We start from the raw sequence: 20,090 nt of genomic DNA, 5'->3' as shown, positions 1-20,090 counted from the left end.
GCCTATAGTTTTTAGAACACAAACAGAAAGATTTTGGATGAGTGAGTGACTCATTCACACCATGGCAAACAAGACCCAACCATGAAAAATTAATTGTAAAGATCTAACCGCGCATCAGATATTTTCATCTCTTCCTGGCACTTACATCACTGTCGATGTATGAATATTCAAAAAAACTGATTAAACCATCTGGCTGGATATGAGTGATTTACCTGACCATCTTGTACTTCCTATCACATGGATCTCCTATCCTATGGATGGAGTTTATTTTAGTAAGGTTTTGTCTTCTTCCATCCAGACACACAGGTCGGTTCCATCTTGACGGTGACAAAACGCTTATGTCCTACCAAACTATCAGCGTAACTTTTGTTTTATATTAAATGTATTAAATTATGTCTTTTGTAATTTAGATTTGGTGGCGCTGCTGACGCTAGTAACTTTTTTCATTCTCTTATTGGTCCGTAATGCACGTTTTTGCTCTCGAGGTCTTGTCTCATTTGCATGTCCAATCTGTGGAAATTATTGTCATTAACTGCTAATATGTTTGCAACCAACTGCGTCAGCACAATGTTTTCGTCTCCCACATTGAAGACGAAAAATTTAAATGAATGAATGAATTTGTGCTAGGCACTTGTACCCTAGACCCAAATGTGCTAGGACCAAACAACCAATTAATCGTATAGGCCTATGTAGGCTAAATATAGTATATGCACATTCTAGCAACAGAAGTACTAGACCAGTAATATTAGGCCTATGGAGCCCAGTCCAAAAAACTAAAATTTTGGGAGTCCAGCGTAGGCCCTAGTGCAGAAGTGCACAACCAGCAAATGACGTCACAATCTTGGGTCTGGCATACAAATGCATCCTAAGGTTGCGCACTTCTGCACTAGACCCGCACTTCTCATAACCCTTCAACTCGAATAATGGCATAAAAATGTATTGAAACCGACTATTATGCAACAATAGGTCAATGGGACATGCTTTGAGAAGGGAGAGACCCTATTATAATACCAAAGTGCAAAAACGAAACTTCTTTATGTAAAAAATTAGTACCCTGGTCGTTTTAATTTAGCAAGTGTTGTGGCAGAGCTGTACAAAAATACTAATTTTGCGTTAACTTTGAGTACAAGTATGAGTTCATAGGGAGACCATAATCTACAGATTATGGTATCTATAGATTATTTTATGTAGATGTCTTTGCTTTTGCGGTTATCGTAAAATGCGAAGACAAAGCTTGGTTGATTGACACTGATCGCTGTCTGGCTGTCTTGATATCAGCCAACACAAACATTTGATATTTATTTACTTTGATTACAGTAGCTTATATTCTTTCTTTATTGATTAAACACATTGACATACTACATCGGGATGATAGGCCTAATTAATTTATTATTTGTTATTAGTTCGACTAACTTTTATAGAAGAATGACTTTCTAGGGCGTAAGCAAACGTAATATACATATAATAGCAAAACATGCACATTACTAGATAAACATGAAATTTTTTTTAAATAAATGAATTACCAGCTTACAGTTTATAAACCGTAAACACGACGTTGAAACACAGAGGATGTAGGAATTTCCTCTTTTGAAGAGTCGTATGAGTTTAATGTAATCCAACACTGCAGATGAATATTGATCACGATTATGGTAAATGCTACTGAGAACACACATTGCAAACAGCAATGCAATAGTTGATATACAACATAGTTCAAATGATCTAGAATAACATATTGCTGGATGTCATTAGTGCAAGTCTGCGCTTTAGATACAAAGTGAAACTTGAAGTGGTTTTTAACACTGCGCTATTTGTAACCTTCAAAAGATGAACAGTGATTTATATTTTGATAAAGTTTTTCTTTAATTTGATTAGCTTAGCTTCCCAAACCGAGAAATTAGCCGACATGGTATTTATAGGTGCTCCTTTTAACGCCATAAACTGAGAACATGCATCGCATCGTAATTTAATTACAGTATTTTCGCTAAAACCATTACATGTGACGTGTAGAAGAAGAAAAAAAGGAGAATTCTAAAAAGTATGATAAAACTTTGAACAAAAGACACGTCCACATTTGAAAAATATTTTATATAATACTGTATATTATTTCTGCGTCCTGCAGTGAATAATTTATTGCAAGAGCAAGGTCAATAAACTCTCCAATTCTACAACAAAGGGGTGGAATTGGAATGTCGTTCGCGCAACCGAGAAACAAAAAAGGAGTTGCGAGAGTGACCGTATTCTATCAAACAGTCATTGTACAGTAGATTCTAAATCATATTGCGTAAGCAGCAGTGTAGAAAGCGCGTTATGACTAAATTCATAAAGTAACTGAATTAAGTGTAGAGAGTCTTATATTGCACTTTAATAAATCCACTAATTAAAAAACTTTCTTTATAAAGTGTATAACGTTTAACTTGTAACTTCCGCTTGTTAGGCTGATACCCATGTATAGGCTTGAAGATGGTGTTATATATGGACATAAAACAATACATTGCTTACTTCGACTCTGGCAATCTCGATTATTAATTGGAAAATCGGAAACTAATTTCAATTGCAAAAATTATGTCGTGGCATCTTTTAGAAAAAAGTTTTGACGAAATTGGAAAGCAATCAACGTTTATCGGAAGAATTTGGATAATTATTCTCTTTGTGTTTCGAATAATTGCCGTTACTCGAATTGGTGACGTTCTTTATGGCGATGAACAAGCAGCCTTCAAGTAAGTTATTTCAACTGAATCCTACAATTTCAAAAAGATTTGGAACGTTAAAGTTGTGATCAATTAATTATATGTAGCTTATAGCTTTTCCAAAAAAGTTAATTTAGATTAATCTGGTTATATTAGTAAGTTAAGATTCATGTTGAGTTGTACGTATCATTACAGATTGCCTACTGTGCAAAACTGTTGGAAACATTTAACAGTAGCCTATGTTTAAAAGTGAAATTCGTCATCAAAATAGAAAACGAAAACAAGAACTTTAGTTTCCATATACGCCTTGTTAATAATCATGGCTCTTTCTTATACTATATAGTTTATACTTAGATATAAGCAGTCTGATTATAAAGATAAAACATTTTTTTTACTTTCTCAACATTTTTAATGGTTTTTCTTGTCGAAAGCGTTGGTGGTGACGCGGAATTTTTGATGGAGTTCCCTTCGTTACAAGCATGAAGTTAAGCTTTGCATTCGTTATCGATTTTTGACTTTTTGCTGAATTAATTTTTTCTAAAGAGAATAATCGGATAAAAGCACGACTTAAGTGTTGGTTGAATTAATCAAAGTTATTTGTGAGATATTTGGCGAGACGTTTTGAGTTAAAAACCGACCAGTTTAAAGTTAAGTGTTAATTCTTTTTTTTTGATATACATGCACTGATAAACTATTAGCAAAAACAGTAACCTAAAACTCTTTCATTAAATTACGATAATCTTAGTGATATTATCATGCAGTGATACCTTTGTTATATTCGTTCAGTAACAAGGTCTATACTTGAATACAACTGAAACAGTTTCATAGTTTACAGTATTGTACATGATGGTTTGTAAGTGCTCTGTGGTAATGCACAAGTCATGGACATATGCATTCTCATTAATTATTTATCGTGTCAAATGGGCAGATGAATATCTTTTGTTCCTTTAAATATTTCTGTCAGAAAAATGCATTTAAACCAAAAGCTATTTATTACTTTTTTATTGAAAATGTTTTCCATTATTTTTATTAGCTTTACATTAGTGCAAATTTAAGTATTGAACAAAAGCAAACCTTAGTGTGGTGGATATAATGACATAGTCGTGTAATGGTTGCAGATAGAATTATATTGGCCATTCCTTGTTGTTCGAATTCTTTATTCAACATAATGATAATTCAAGCCGCGTTATCAAAGAACGATTAATCAATTAACTATATCACTGACGTAGGCTATGCGTTGTTGTGGCAGTTTAAACTTACTCTAGTATGTTAATAGATTGTTATATCAAGTTAAACGTGCTTTATGTTTCTAGGTGTAACACAAAACAAGTTGGCTGTGACAATGTATGTTTTAATGAGTTTTCGCCGATTTCTCATATTAGATTTTGGGGTTTTCAGGTAACAAAATTGTTTTGCAAGACAAACTATCTCAATTTAGATTGGTAAAAGTTGCTTTTTTGTTTTAGATCATCCTGGTTGCCACACCTGCGATTATGTTTATGGTGTATGCCGTACATGCAGTGTCTTTGATACCCGGTACTTGTAAACTTAGTGGAAGGCAACTACAGTTCTCTACCAAAGTGAGCGGCGAGAAAAGGAAACGAGGTGAATGCGACCCTGAAATTAAGTGAACTTTTAAGCGTAATTGTTATATATTGATGCGAGAATAAAATCAGCTGCAATCCGTTTTTATATATTGTTTTTTAAAGGGTATTGATTTTCTTGCTTTTATACTTTGACGTTTTAATTAGGCCTACTTGCAATGCACATTGCTAAATAACAACTGCTTCTATAACGCATCGATACGGTTTACGCAGCTATAATATCTTGGTAAAATAAGATTGTAAATTTCAACTTTGTCTCAAAAAGGATTTTTCTGAAGTTACTACAAGACCAGTTTGCTAGAGGAACACTGCTATTATGCAGTTATAACATTTTAATACGGTTGAATTCAACACAGGTCAATTTAAAGTACAACCAAGTTCCAGTGTTAATGCTAAAGGGCCTAAAACCAGGCAAGGGGGAACACAACATTCGCCCAATAAGAAAAAAACTAATTCTGCTCCAGGATGGGAAAGATGGAGCCGGGAGCAAAGTCCACGCCAGATCCTTCGACCTACCGCCCCTCCACCTGATTCACTAAATGGCAGTTTTATGTCATCCACGGTTTTTGACAGATATTATCAGGTGAGGAGTGTAATGTATACCGGCCTTATTACCGCACTTTTGAAGTCATTAGCACAAACTCCAAACAAGGCAGTGAGCTTGTACGCCGAACCTAATTTTGTCGTGCTAAAATATTTCGTATAGGCTTTGTATTTCGGTCAAAATAAAATACTTGCAGTAAATAGCTAGATTTGACGTTGTTGCATCTAAAATATAAACAAAAACGCATTATTCATCCGAGAAAGAATCACAAGTTGCATTTCTTGCAACGAAATCATTGACGGTTAACATAAGTAAAATGCTCTCTGTGGCAGTGGACTTATTCAGCAGCAGCTTATAGGTTCCTTATTAGAACGTCATACGTTATTTTAACTTACGAAAACGAAAATGTAACCAAACGGCAGTTAAACTCTGTGTTAGGCTGCACTGATCAATCAATCAATCAATCAATTTGTCAATTAATCAATTTTTTATCTTATATTATGATGACGTATTATACATATATATTATCATGACGTTGTATTCTTAAAGGCGAGTATTGTTGTTGGTGTATATTTTATTAGAGAAAGTTTTCAGTCTTTTCTTGCATTGCAGAAAGTCCAAGTCATATGGTGCGTTTTCTTTCTACGTTCCGCATAATAAAATTGTTATCGATTACAAAATAAGCGCAAGTACTTTAAAAAAAACTAATTTACTATTCACGACTTTTTCATATTGGTTAGATCTGAGGGATTTTCCATGCATTGCAAGTGCAACCGCCTTTATACCATATACGGTGTTTATAGCGCTGACGTATTGTTTTATAATTTGATTAAGAATTTGGCACAGGAACGTTGCTTCGGTGGTTTCCCCACAAAAGGTCCAAATGGGCTAACTGAAACGTGTTATTAAGTAAAGGCTTTTATGACTGAGAGGTTACACGTTACTCTGCGAATGCACCCTATTTTGATCAACGACGGTATGTAGAATCGATACCACATTTGGTCGGTAATTAATAACAGTTCCATCTACGCCGCCTCTAATTTTACCCCAATTGTTTTAATTTTATAAGAGGCGACGCCGCTTTGATTTATTTGCCTAAGTGGTTCGGAAAAAATTGACTTTAACGGAAACCTGGCCGTCAAAAAAGCTATACTGTGCTTTTATCAAATCTAAAGCTTCGACGCCTTTTTGTTTTCAGCAAGATTATCCACCGCCGTACAACGATTACAATAATCATTTTTGTGACGAAATCGGTCTGAAAAATATCACCATTCCAACGTCCACGCCAACCAGCAAAAGAGAGTTATTCTGCAGGTAAAGTGGCCCTACATTCAATACGACTGGCGAAAATTCAGCAATAATCTCAACGTCCATTTTCACACAGGGATGGCAAGTTAACTACAAGATGCCAACTTGACAGTAAATCGGTCTATCCGAGATTAAACGCCCTTTTAGACAGACTGCCTGACCTGGACCAGCGCCGATATAGTGACGGATACTTGGCGAGAAATAAAAAACACCCAGAAAGAAACCAGCATCACAGGTTCGTTGACACGTCATCATCGCCGTCTACGGAGACCACGGATATGAGCAGATCCGACTGCCAGGCGGTAAGTACATTTGCCACAGAGCAGTCAGCTTGTCAGTAGGTCTAGGAACATGGAAATTTTGTAATATGTGCTGCGTTTTTTCCAACGACTGAGCCAAATTTGCGTTAAGTCAACAATGGTTATGGCAAGATTGAGATTTATTTAATGTTGTTACGAAAGTAACCCGATTAAACGAAAAATAAATCCCCGACTTAAGTCTATTTCCTTGTTTGCTTATTTCCGTCCCACGTAAAAAGTTATTAATTCCGCTGCAGCCGTATATGCAGTCATACGTATATGTGCATTGTGCGGTGACGGCATATAAATTGTCATCGTAATCATTATAACAATAAACAGTGGTAAGAAAAAATATAAATTTACTTCTTTGTATAATTGGACTGATAAAGATGCATTTCTTCAATAAAACCTCGATCTTTTGATAATGTTGTATTTCGCAAATGCAACCATTTATGAATGAAAACTTTAAACAAAAGCTGAGACGAAATTAACTAAATGCAATGTTTATCATGACGTGATACATTGCTTTTTTTACAAAAGGCATTTTATTTTTGCTGCGGTTTCAGGAACTTACGACCTTTGGCTATCAGCAGAAAAAAATAATTTTTCTTTATAAATTCCAAGAATTCTATTTCAATTAGCTGTAAGGTATTTTGAACTGGAAAACATTTCCGTTTTGCAGAAGGCAAACTAGACTCAGCAATTTAATTAAAACGCAATGAATATTTATGAGTCAAATAAACGCCTACTGAAAAAGTTGAAGTAAAATTTTTGAAGTTCCACAGTAGTTTTCTGTAAACACTATTCTGCGGTTGAAAACAATAAACTAGAATGTAATTTCATCGGCTTGTCACTGATATAAATTATTAATGACTAATGGTTTTGTTTCAGATCTTCAAGCGAAGCTCGGTTAAAACAGAGTGTGTCAGCAGATAAGACAAATTTTCTTTTTTTTTCAGAGCGACAATTCCGAACCGAATTTCGTGTGGCAAATGAATGAAACAAGCAAACTTCCGATGTCCTTGATAAACATAGCGCCGAACTCCACGCAGACCGTGACCTGTGAAAACCGTCTTTTGTATGACGTCATTCAACCGAAATCAAACTACTCGTCGCCAAAGTTACCAGTGCCCAAGCAGGCAACTTCCCAGCCAAGATCACGACTCGGATCTAAAACACACATCAAGCAGCCAAATACGTTACAAAACAAAACAGTGATATCGTATCTTAATGAAGAAGATTCAAGCAGCAAAGCTTCAATACAAAATGGTTCCACGTGTAACTTCGTCGAGATCAATGAAAAAAATAACACCAGCAGTGTGTCATCCTTAGTTGTGACAAAGAAATTCATTGAGAAAATTGAAAATCGAATAGCAGTAGCCTACTTTGTGCATTGTGTATTAAGGGTGCTGATTGAAATAACATTCCTGATTCTGCAGTATTTATTTTTTAGCTTCAAAGTTCCAGAGTTATACAAATGTCAAAGGTGGCCTTGTCCGAACACAGTGGGTTTGCCTTCACGTTATTTTATGTGCATGTGTAATCTAATTCATATACAGGTATTTCCGAATTTTGTTTTAAGCACGATACGAAATTTTTTCAATCGCATCCAAGATTGTCGTTTATAGGTTGACTGCTTTGTCTCTCGACCAGAAGAGAAGACGATCATGATCTATTTTATGTTTGGTGTAACTGTTGTCTGCATCGCAATCACATTAGCAGAGATAGTGTATTTACTATGTGTACACATCAAATCAGCAAAACATAAGAGAAAGCTTGAACTAGGTAAGTTACAACCTTTTGTAACCTAAATCATTTTCTTATTGAAATGTCCATATGAAAAACTACTGTTTTCCTGCAAGCGGCTAAACGACAAAGGAGACTCGTGGCAGCTGGCTTATCACTGGCAACGCCAAACGCGTTTGGCAAATTCAGCAAACATTGCGATCCAAACCGAAAGTTTGACATAAGCAAACATCCTTACCTGTTAGACGGGAATAAACGGTTTAGGCGTTACAGGTGTGGTATTCGTAGTTTTGAAATAATAATTTTCTTCCGAGAATTCGTCAGTCATTTATGCATAATTATACTATTTCAGTACGATATCTTTGTATCTGTTTTAGTGTAGAAGAACTCAGCGACTCTGAATCATCAAAAACTGACTCAAGCAGAACAACACCGACGGAATCTGAGAGCGACGAACTGGAGCATAACTCATTTGAGTCAAACTTAAGTGATATGATGGATGCTGAAATGATTGATGCTGCTGGTTACAACGAGCAACAGAATGAACAACTGGAGTATGCGTAACGTGAACGTTAAAAGGTCCATCCGGTCTTCAACGTTTGCATTTGTGTACGTCACACGAAGCGAAGAATTGGGGGTATATCAATATTAAGAATAACTCTCCCAAGAATTAAGACAAATTGCAAATCCCATTCGCCTGTACAGAACATCCAATACAGGACAAGGAATTTAACCAAAATATTTACTGAACAACTACAACGTACGAATGGTAACAGAAAGTTTATAAACGGCAAATCATAAAACTTTGCTATGGTATTTTCAGCAAGCCATTAAGCAGCGAGGAAGTATAAAACAAAACGGTCTTGTCATGTATAAAAAGTTGCATTAACACGAGGTTATACGAAGAAAGAATAATACAGTCGACTAGCTGGCAAGTGCATAAACGCCGTGATACAGTATGCAAATAGTTAAGTATTACGGTATTACGGCAAATATGGATTATTTTGGCACAAAAAATTAACCACCGGGGAAAAAAGAATAAAAGGGAGATGCTTGTGATTCAAGGAAGATTAAAATTTCTTCAGCACCAACCTAACGGCCGTTTTCATATCCCGGAAAAAGACGAGTCAGAATACTTTGCAGGGCAGAATTGACTTGTAGTTTGTAATCTTTGCCCAATTCTGTTCGGCACATTGGACAGGAATAGACTTCAGCTTTAAATGATCGTTGCAGACAGCTCTGTAAAAACAAGAGTGTTTGAAAAAGAGCCAAACAAAACTTGTGCACTAATGTACCAAATTTATAAAAAGCCTGTCACCAACCTTGCACATGTTATGTTTGCATAATGTAGTCACAGGCTGTACCACTAAATCCTGACAACAGACGCATGAAAAAAGATTCTGAATCTTGTCCAAAAACACCTTTAAAACATAGCAAGGTTAACCAATCGGAGCCTATTCCTATAAACGTTACAGAAAAGGCCTAAAAAAATATTTAACAACAACATATCAACAGTGGAGCACCTTCTGTCCTTCTTTAGTGCACTCCTTCACCTCATTCCACAGTTTGTGATTTTCCACATCAGACTTCATTAATTTTTGAATGTCAGCTGACATAACGTACTGAGCTAATTTTTTCTTCTTTGTCAGATCAGTCTCTATGGACGATTCTTGGATACGAGAAAATATACAGTAATACCTGAAAGCCTTTACTAAGATTTAAACACCTTACAAACAAACCATCAATTGAACTTACTCCTCTTCCTTTTCTTGCCTTGTTTTTCATTTTCATCATTATTTGCATTTTTTTGCGCTTCTAAATAGCCGTCTGGATACTGTAATAAATCAATGATTTAATCATACCACACTTATCATATTAGCGCACCTGACTACGCCAAAAAATCAAATACAATCAATCAGTAAGCCAAGTTTTAAATCCTTTGGCAGTATAACGTTTAATGATGGATTATTAAAATGTATTGTAACGTATGCAGAGCATACTTGCACTTCTTCGAAATTCTTAAAAAATTTTAGTGCTATGAAAATCAATTACCTGCATAGTTAATCCGAGTTCTTTAATTTTCTTTTTTCCTTGTTTTGTCCAAGGAGCTGGTTCTTTGTCGTCACGACGAAAAAGATACCTCCAGACAATAAACCCAGATTTGCCTTTTTCAGGCCAGTACTTTACAACCTTAAATGATTAAATAGAAAGCTAATGCAAGTAGCAGTTTAACATAAGGCTGAACGACCAAGTTAAAAAAGGCAGAAAAAAACATTTAGAAGACATCAAACCTTGTAGATGCCATCATATCGATTGCCCTCTTCTGGCGAGTATTTACTATGTTTTCCACCCTTGTAATTTCGAACAACTCTTATTGGTCGGGATTTCTTCCAGTCATTGGACTGGGCGCCATGTTTAACATCAACTTTCGCATAGCAAGATCTTGCAATTGCCCTGAGGATTCAGAGAAGGGAAATGCACATTCCAAGATTAACCTCACGAAATTTGGAACATTTGTGTGCAATCACTTACATGTTATTTTTTGTTAAAATTTGGTCACATGACTGTTCTGCAGTTCGTTTGTTGCCTGACAAATCCCTACCTCCACTTCCAGTGTAAGTAAACTCATCACCATCATCCTGTATCATATATAACAGGTAAATGTTTCCAGTCACACGTTAGTTCACAGCACGTATTCATTTTCTTACAATCACAACTACGGACGCTAACCGGGGCTTACATTTGCTTCAATTATTTGCTTAATGCTGAGGTTACGACCGTCTTAAAAAATAATTAGTTACACTTGTTGCATGTATGTTGAGTACAGACGCATACCAAACAGTGTTAGATGCCCACAGCTGATCTATCACTGAGTAATATGCAAACGCACAAAACAAAAATACTCGTACACAGACAAGAAAACATATAGCATTGAGACACAGCATGCAACCTTAACAAAAATTAGCAAACAGTCTCACTTCATCATCTTCGTATCCACCGGAGAGAACGATTGAGTATGCACCATCCGATTCTTTTCCATGAATGCCAGACACATGAGGACGGTGGACACCAGCTTCACTCACCTTCAGAACAATGTCAAGAATTCACAATATTGCCATATTTCTAAAATATTGCAATCGCAATTGATAAGTCACAATTCTTCATTACTTGTACTCTATATTTCCAAAGCGTTCCTACAGAAACTCCAGGTATTGGGCCACAGTGATTAGATGGAACTATCGTACATATTTTCGACCTTCCGACACAAGCCATACCCTAAATGAATAAATTTTCATTTGAAAACTTTGTTAGTGTGTTTAGTTTATGTTACACCTTAAAAGCAGCATCCCACTAGCCTATTCACATATATGTAAAGATGGTCAAACCTTTCCCCAATCTCTTTCCGTTTCAGAAGTAGCAGATTTCATTTTTGACTTTTTCTTACTTTCTTTTAACTTTTCGCCAGCAGTAACAATAACATTTGGATCATTTCGACATAATGGACAATACCTACAGAAAACTTTCGAGTTAAGTCTTGGACGACTACTTGCATATGTAATGCCAAGAATTTACAAAAAAACACTACAGTAGACTTCGCTTACTGGGACCAGATATCCGAATGGTTACAACAGCTGCAATTGCGACAGTACTGGTTAACCACACCAGGACGGACACAGTTAGGCGCAAAATGACAAAAAAACATCAAATTCATCATTTATGGTATTTCATTAACATTAAACAGCAACATTAAAGCGCAACTGCAATGCTAAAACAAGTTGGTCTTAAAATAAAGTAATAATTATGTAATTAACGTTTTCACAAGTCATTCAGCCCAAACCTCTTTAAGAAATTAATTTTTGAATTTCGCATTTTTTACATCCCGGCCATCTTCAAAAATAATCCGTGCTCAAATGGACTTCCCCGCACTAAAATGTCGAGTGTGGACCACAAAAATATGCTTCTGAAAATCTGAACAAGAGTGAAATCAGGTCTTTTAATATATGTAGCCAGTCGTAATTACTAGTAGCATGTGATAAACAGTAAGCTTTTTAATAATTTTACTGCTACAGTGAAATTATTGAATTCAGTGTCATCCGATCTGTATTTCATGGCAGGATTCGCCAAGATCTCAGGTGTGCATACTGGCAAAGGCTGAAAGGCTAAACTGAAATGCTGGTGTGCATCAGTCAGCCAAGTGTTCACCGTAACTTGTGACTTTTCATAGCACAATAGAAAGAGGGAAAGCAAAGCTTCTCGTTTTTTTATAGACCTGCAATGTTTTCCTGTAGCCTAGGCTATACAAGTGTGCAATGTTTGTTTTTACCACGCTTTTAGTGCGGGAAGTACCTCGTCCATTTCAGCAAGGATTATTTTTGATGATCGAGATGCAAAAAATTGCGAAATTTAAAAGTTAATTTCTCCTTAATGGAAGATTTTTGGGCTGAATGACTTACAAAAACGTTAAAATTATTAGTTTATTTTAAGACCAACTTGCTAAGTAGATGAAATGAGAACACCATGGCACAAATGCAACTGTCAAGTTGCATAATTGACACAAAAAAAATGGTAAAAAACCTGCAAAAAATGGAAGTGGTCATGATATCCGAAGACTGGTCATAGAAAACGGAGAATTTTATATGGCAAAATTCGGGACTGAAATAGTCATGTTAAGCGGATTTTATTGTAATACTAACCAATCATCATCAGAAGGAAGTTCCTCCAATGGCGGATCAAGACAAAAAGTGTGAAACGGTAAATTGCATTCATCACAAAGTAAAGTACGATCAAAAGCACGTTTCTCCCCGCAAACATGACATCCGCATTCCTTGCATTTTCTGTGTGGGTTATCTCCGCAATGTGTACAATCAGGTTCTTTTTCAGTTTTACCTAAAATAATGCAAACACCTGAATCTTAATATGTATGTTTATTATTTTGATTAGTGATGATAAACTATTTAAATTGATTAGCTACTAGCTGAAGGCATCACAAAATAGCATCCTACGTTTAATGGAATCTTCATTGGTAATTGGTGTGCTTTCTTGGCCAGGAGATTCAATTGCAAACACTTCTTCAACGAACAAAATTTTGCAAGGAGCAACTGTTTTGTCAGACCTTTCAAGACAAAAGCATAAATATTTCAAAGAAAATCAACAAGTTATCGTACTCATCAAATTTCTTGTATTATATACCTACCCCAAGATCAGCTCCACTGTTAATTCTCTTACGGTGCGTCTGCTTTTCTGGAACATTACAAGGGGATATATCATAAAAAACACTTTAATTTCATACTTAAGATGAGCATTTTTTTCAAATTGTTCTCACCTTGTTTAAGACGATGCAGTCATACCAAAATCCTCGCTGGTTAGGGCAATCAAGGTTGTAGTTTACCATCAATTTATCACAGACATTGATTTCATCCCATTCCAAGAGTTTTCTTGCTCTTGGTCTGATGAGCTTCTCACTAAGGTTTCTTGTTTCATCATAGCTGTTAAATTGCGTATTCCATGTTTATAAAAAAGAACCAATGTGGCCCACAACAAACCAGAAATTTTGGGAAGAAATTAAGGAGAACAATGCAGTACATGCCACTCACTCATCAAATTTCACTTCATAAGTAACAGAAGATGAGCTGCTGCTCTCTGATGATTGATTCAAGACATTCTGAACTTTTGCTTCAAACCACGCACCAGTAGCTTCATCTTTGGCATCAATGAGTTGGTTTATTGTATAAAGACCCTGGTTTTTGTATGTTTCATTTTGTTCTTCCTATTTACAGGAAGAGTGAATTTGCCAAATCAGTATCAGTTATTGTACTCAAGTTATTAAAGAAAAGAAAATTCTAAGCAGGGTGAAAAGTTAGCTACAGAGAACATCTCTACTCCTTAATATGAGTTAACTTTTGACAAATACATACAACACTAACAAGTCTACTGCAATTTACCAGTACTTCATCTCCAACTTTTGACATTTCAGTATTGTTTTCTTTTGTGTCTATTCCACTATCTGTATCAGATGGGATATTATGTTTGTCCGTTTTTGATGCTGGTACCACCTTAAAATACAAAACATTTTATTTGACTTAAAAATATTTAGTCACTTAAGCAATTTAAAAGTATTATATTTATGATACTTCCTTAAAATGTCATCAAACTTTTAGTGTGACAATAAATTGAAAAATGCTACTAGATCATGAATTTCATCAGAGTCACCCAAGTGTTGTTTAAACCAATCATACAGAAGTAAAAAAAAAATGGACAACATTCTTTCCAAAGATCGTTGTTGGTGCATTTTTAATGCATGGTTAACATTCTTGTCAGAGTATAGATTTTATGCATTTCACATTTTAACTCGCGCATATTTCGTCAGACAAATACGTATAAACAGTATGATGCTATATATCCCTAACATTCAATAGAAGTTTATGAAAAGATTTACCTCAGTGGGCATAGACCTACGTTCCAACAGTTGAATAATGTCATTAAGCCCAACATTGTAGTCAAAGAGGCTATGTCCATCCTCCATCTGAAACACTTAATTCTGTTATCTAATTGCAAAACAAATGGTTATACACTGTTACTGCATTTACTGTAATGCAAGCATCTTGTATATAATTTCAGTTTAACACTGACTATAACAGACTTTATACCGAATTTTATCGCAACACACTGAAACAAAATATAATTTGATCTGATTTTGTTATATTGTTGTTAATGAATAAACAAAAAATCTTTATACAACAGAAATTGTTTTTAATACATATTGGCTACAACTATATTCTTAACTTTCATGTGTTGTAACGGTCACAATGTTTCAAGTATGTCACGCATATAAGTTACACCACAACGGTTTTTGTGTTTAGAGGAAACGCAGCATATTTACATGACAACAGCAAATACGCTGCCACCAAGTATTTAGTTTTTCTTGTTGGACAGTAAAAAGGGGAGTTCTGTGAGATTTTTAAGTGCAGGGGTGCATGAACACAGTAGGGATGTGCCGCGAGGAAGATTATTCGTGTTCGTGCGAACCCGAATATCATGAAGGTCTACACGAACGAATCCCGAATCTATTCGTATTAGAACCAAACAATAAAATTTCCTCCAAAAGTTGTCAAGTCTTGCTTCTAAAATGACGTAATCGTTAAACAAATCGCTTTTTTTCAAAAAATAGTGTTTAAAAAACGATCAAAGAAGCAAAATCATTAGGAAAACGACCTTCATTGTAAGTACTGCTGACTTTAGTTTAGCATTGTCGGGAAACTAGATAATCATTTTTTTACGAAAGTCAGTAAATTTATAAGTAATATTGTATTTGGGTTCGCCATTGTTGGTATTCTTGTTCGCTCGAATCTTCTATAAAGGCGATATTCGGCGAATCTATTCGGGTTTAGGTTCGTATCGGTCCATCCCTAGAACACAGACTGCAGAATAAGGTTGTTTTTAGCAAGACCTTGCAAAGATCAAACAACCAAAAGAACAAGGGGCGCAGAAAATTGCTTTGAAACACTTGAAGGGCACATTTACACAGTAATATGCATTGTTTCACTAATTTAATTCCTAAATAACTAAAAAATTGAGTGCAAAAGTTTTGTTCAAGTCATTAAGGGCAAAATTGTGCACCTAAAGTGTACCAGTGATGAAGCTCATCTAAAAAAAATGGACTGTCTGTTTGCCAAATTCTGCAGCCTGGAGCACAAGTTGGTATATAATTAGATTAAAGACTGGCATACAATTAACATTAGATATTTAAGGCAAAACTCAAACAGTAAACATTATAATAATACAAACCTGTTTTCCTCTGAAAAATAATCGTTGTAAAGAACACTCGACACCAAATTTCTCCATAACCAATTCACGAAAGTCTTCTATCTTAGTCAGTTTTGACAAACCATCTACTTGTTCAGATTTCTTTCCATCCATGGTACGAACCTGGACCCACATCTTGTACGGTATCAGTTGCAACTTCTGAGGAAAAAAGTTAAAATAAAAGTTTGGGATAGTTGAGATAACCATTTCCATATTTTACTGAACAAAGATTACATAGTCTGTCGCAAGAAAACAGAAATGTGATTAAATGAATTGCAGAAAAATTTAAATTAAAAAATGGGGTCTAGTGCTCAACTAAATGACATTACGATTAGAGTAGCCGAGGCCTAGTATACAAATGCAACCTGTGGTTGTATATTAGACCTAAACATTTGGTTACATTACGGTATATTTTAAGTTTATTTTTTAGGTTCGTGAGTGTACTTTAAAGCGTCATAAATAACAGCCTACAAACAAGCCACATCACTCTTATATATCGGCTCAGTGGTTCAGGAAAACTAAACAAAAAATTATTAACTTAAGTTTCAAAATGCAAATAATGAAACTGATTTTTTTTAAATGTCTCCAAATTCCCCTCGGTAGAAGGTCATTGACTTATCACCATGTTACGCAATGCTATAGGCCTATAGATGTTTTGTAAACTTAAAGGTTCAATGCATTTGAATAGATCTACTTACCGGCACCAAGTTACCCAAGCAGTGAGGACGGTATAGCCTATTTATGTATCTTCAATTCTTAAGATTGATTGCTTCAACACACAATAAACTTATAACAGGACAATGTCTGTGACCATCATCTAATGCCATCCGTCTATTACCATCCAAGGTGGAATGGTATTAAACAATCTTCGCGCTAAATATCAGCATTCCCGCCAAACACGTGTGCTCATGCCACATTCTTTTTTGTTTTTTCACAGACATAGATATCTGCAATGGTTTCTTTTTGTTGCAAACTTGTTTGCATGGAAACTCAAAAGAAGCAAACGAAAACGAAAACCAAAAACATAAACAACAACAGCAAAGCAACAAAAGACGAAAACGAAAACGCCAATAATGCACAAAATGCAAAAGAAAGGAAAACCTCAAGAACAAAGAAAGCGCAAAAATGAAATTTTATCAAAGAATAAATCGAATACATTGAAATTTGTTTAAAATGGAAGCCTATAAATTTATCTTCCCTGACATAAAAGATATCGCTTTTGTATGAGATAAAGACATCTTACGAGTACTGTCGTAGCAAAAAGCTACGTCGCAGACTACAAGCTAAACTTTGCAGTTGACTACCATAAAGCCTCTGTGTGAGTTCTTTGTATAGTTGATATTTGCTAAATATTTACTAAGTTTCACACTTTCTGATACTTTAAAATAAGTTTTTCAAACATCTTAGTTTGCAGTTTTTCGCTAGATCTCATAAGTCCCTTGTTCAGTTTGAAAAGTCCCAATAGGTGGGGGAACAAAAGATAAAAAATTAAATTCTAATTTTGCAACTTTTTTAAGTGTCTTGAATAAAGTTGGGTCTACTAACATTATCCCAAATAAGTACATATAATAAAAAAAAATAATACTTCAAAATTTGGTGTAATATGAAAAGAAATTCGCTTTTTTCATAGTTCCCACACTCCCCCTACCTTTGACGGGAATTAGGTAAACTTGATTAGAAACCAATGCTTTCAGAAAAAATGCTTTTGGAGAAAAGAATAAAAAATAGGCTTACAGTAAATTAGATATGTTCGTACAAAAAAGTTGGACGCTCTAACATTCCGGTACAGATTTTAAAAAGTTTGAACTTTCCAATCAAGATAACGAAAAAATTAGAAACACTCCACTGGAAAATAGCAAACTAATAATATTCAAATAAAAATAAACATGCTGCATTTGTCTACAAGAAATTGTCAAACCGGAAAAATTTCAAACAAAAACTAAACTTATAAATTCAAGATATACCAGGAAAGAAATTACTCTGAACGAATATTCAACGTATAAAACTACTAAATTAGATAGTTATACAAAATATAGTCATACAAAATATATAAGTCACTATAAATTATGATGCTGGAAAATTAACATACTAGAAATATTCAAATAAAAAATGAACAAATTGCATTAACTACTTATTCTCTTTTTCTATTGTCTTTTATTTGAAATTTACTTTTACAAGTTATTGTTTAAATTAATAACTTAAAATTTATTCACAACCTTTTCACCTATTTTGAAATTTTTGTGTTTTTCTTTTTTGTACTAAAGATTTAAATATTTATTGCCATTGCTACTAACAATTTTCTAGGTCAATTATGCTATTGTGTCCATTGAAAAAGGAAAATAGAAAGTTGTTTCTTAAAAGGTCTTTGCTGGTCATATAGGCTAACACTGCAATACAGAACGCTTGATCGCGTGCATTATTCAGGCCTAAAAGAAAGGGCAAATAACCCAAATGAAGAATTTGGATACCAAGTTAAAGCAAAACAATCTAGCATTTGTCGGCTATTTGTGAAATTGGTAAACCCAGCACAGTATAATCTTATACTTCTGTTTCAATATGGTCGTAACTAACTAAATATTTTGGAAATTGTTTGCTTTTTTTTTATTCTGTGTGATTAAATTGCTTTTCTGAATTGCTTTTTTTGTTTTTGCGTTTTCGCTTTTTGAACTTCCATATGGTTGAATATAGAAATAAAACCAGGCAGTCATTAAAACTTTTCGAAACAAAACACAGATCTATTAAACTTTATTTTCCAGACAGATGGTGTTTATGATGTTATTGTTGTTATTGGTGTAGGCGTATACATTGCTGTAATTTATTAACCTGAATATCTTATCGCATTTCTGTGATATCGTTTTCAAACCAAACTCTCCCGGACTTTGCCAACATTGGCGTTGCTTTACGTGGCGCAACGCCTCGTGCCAAATTCTAGTCCGTATGTTTATTCATTGTTGAATTCAATAAATGTAATATGGTTAAATCTTTATGTACAGGCTACTTACTTTGGAAACGCTCCGCTTGCCGCTTTGCACACAGTGCAACATTGACTGGTGCCACAAATATGATGTTAATTTCTCATGTCACTTGACAAACGAGCTTTTTGCAGCCTTTTGGGCGCAAGTCGGCAGCAAGCATCTCTTCAGTTCTTTTCTACAACAACATTTCTCAACCAAAATTCTTTGCGACCATATAAATTGCCTATAAAACAATTTGACACAATGTTTGTGATTCCAATAGTAATATATTTATACAGCATAGACACCCAAAACTCTAAAAGAAACTGAACATGGCTTTTTCCGAAAAGGTATAGCAAACTCTTGCATTGGGCCCATTCAAAGTTGAGAAGCATTTTTCGTTTCTTACGTGCATTATCTATTGTTTATTGCTCTGTTTTTCCGTGACAAATTATCTTACATGTCTGTACTCAAACTTTAACCATAAACTTTAATTCTGTTTTAATTCTAATTTTGTTTTCTGTGTTGAAATCGTTTAAAACGACCTTTGTTCAGTGAACTTGAACTAGTTTGAAACAAGCTCATGTCTTGATAAACCAAAAAAATCTGAAGAAACTTAGGCCTATATTAACTTGTAAAATTTATGCTTAATTAAAAAAGATAAAAAAAAAACAAAACTAGCCTAATTGGTAAGTTGTTAGATGCTCCAACCCAAGGATCAAATCCCACAGGATTTCCAAAACAAATGTGAGCAACACCAAACATTTTTAACGAAAAGTATAATACGACTCGCTCGATATAGGAACTATACTAGGCTACTATAGCCTACGCCCTACAGGAACCAAAGGCGATCAAATAATAAGCGCAGCAATTCTGGCGGTGACTGCAAATACAAATTAGATTATCACCAACACTACCGACGCAACTAACGGTAGGCTATACTATAAACAGTGACGAGTATATATTTTCACTGTTTCCGATGTTCTGTCTACATTTGCAGTAGTTTTTAGTCGGTCCGTAATACAGTAGCCTACTTAGCGGTATTTCTTCTTTCCTGATGTTACAAGATACTTTCAGCGGCATTTTGTGGGTCTGATGCTTCATTCTTGCAAAATTTCCGCTATTTCAAACGAAAACATTTTTTA

At 34.9% G+C, this 20,090-nt stretch overlaps 2 protein-coding genes across 4 annotated transcripts; one reads left to right on the top strand and one right to left on the bottom strand.

Annotated features, from left to right (window-relative positions):
* The first annotated feature begins 2,413 nt into the window (after nucleotides 1-2,413).
* LOC143465457 (uncharacterized) lies at nucleotides 2,414-8,809 on the top strand. 3 transcript variants are annotated; one of them, XM_076963775.1, is made up of 10 exons: nucleotides 2,414-2,717; nucleotides 4,001-4,085; nucleotides 4,154-4,292; nucleotides 4,648-4,874; nucleotides 6,034-6,149; nucleotides 6,220-6,445; nucleotides 7,402-7,947; nucleotides 8,071-8,227; nucleotides 8,305-8,461; nucleotides 8,566-8,809. In XM_076963775.1, exons 1-10 carry the CDS (start codon nucleotides 2,563-2,565, stop codon nucleotides 8,750-8,752), a joined length of 1,995 nt encoding a protein of 664 aa, XP_076819890.1. In that variant the 5' UTR covers nucleotides 2,414-2,562; the 3' UTR covers nucleotides 8,753-8,809. The 3 variants fall into 3 exon arrangements, with proteins under 3 accessions (XP_076819890.1, XP_076819889.1, XP_076819891.1); XM_076963774.1 differs by having other exon boundaries at nucleotides 7,402-8,001; XM_076963776.1 differs by having other exon boundaries at nucleotides 7,402-8,001; nucleotides 8,571-8,741.
* Nucleotides 8,810-8,953: 144 nt separating this feature from the next.
* On the bottom strand, nucleotides 8,954-16,955 carry LOC143465456 (E3 ubiquitin-protein ligase UHRF1-like). The gene is made up of 19 exons (XM_076963773.1): nucleotides 16,690-16,955; nucleotides 15,974-16,150; nucleotides 14,625-14,711; nucleotides 14,131-14,241; nucleotides 13,783-13,955; nucleotides 13,512-13,674; nucleotides 13,383-13,429; nucleotides 13,192-13,301; nucleotides 12,883-13,075; nucleotides 11,575-11,698; nucleotides 11,357-11,464; nucleotides 11,167-11,271; nucleotides 10,721-10,827; nucleotides 10,480-10,642; nucleotides 10,241-10,378; nucleotides 9,944-10,022; nucleotides 9,712-9,857; nucleotides 9,511-9,609; nucleotides 8,954-9,427 (listed from the first exon to the last, which is right to left on the bottom strand). The coding sequence occupies exons 2-19, from the start codon at nucleotides 16,124-16,126 to the stop codon at nucleotides 9,281-9,283; spliced, it is 2,253 nt and encodes a 750-aa protein (XP_076819888.1). The 5' UTR covers nucleotides 16,127-16,150; nucleotides 16,690-16,955; the 3' UTR covers nucleotides 8,954-9,280.
* Nucleotides 16,956-20,090: the final 3,135 nt, after the last annotated feature.

The sequence above is a fragment of the Clavelina lepadiformis genome, chromosome 7 (assembly GCF_947623445.1).
Source record: "Clavelina lepadiformis chromosome 7, kaClaLepa1.1, whole genome shotgun sequence".
Classification (NCBI taxonomy): Eukaryota; Metazoa; Chordata; class Ascidiacea; order Aplousobranchia; family Clavelinidae; genus Clavelina; species Clavelina lepadiformis.
Note: the sequence above shows the minus strand (reverse complement) of the source record. Positions and strands in the feature narration are given on the sequence as shown.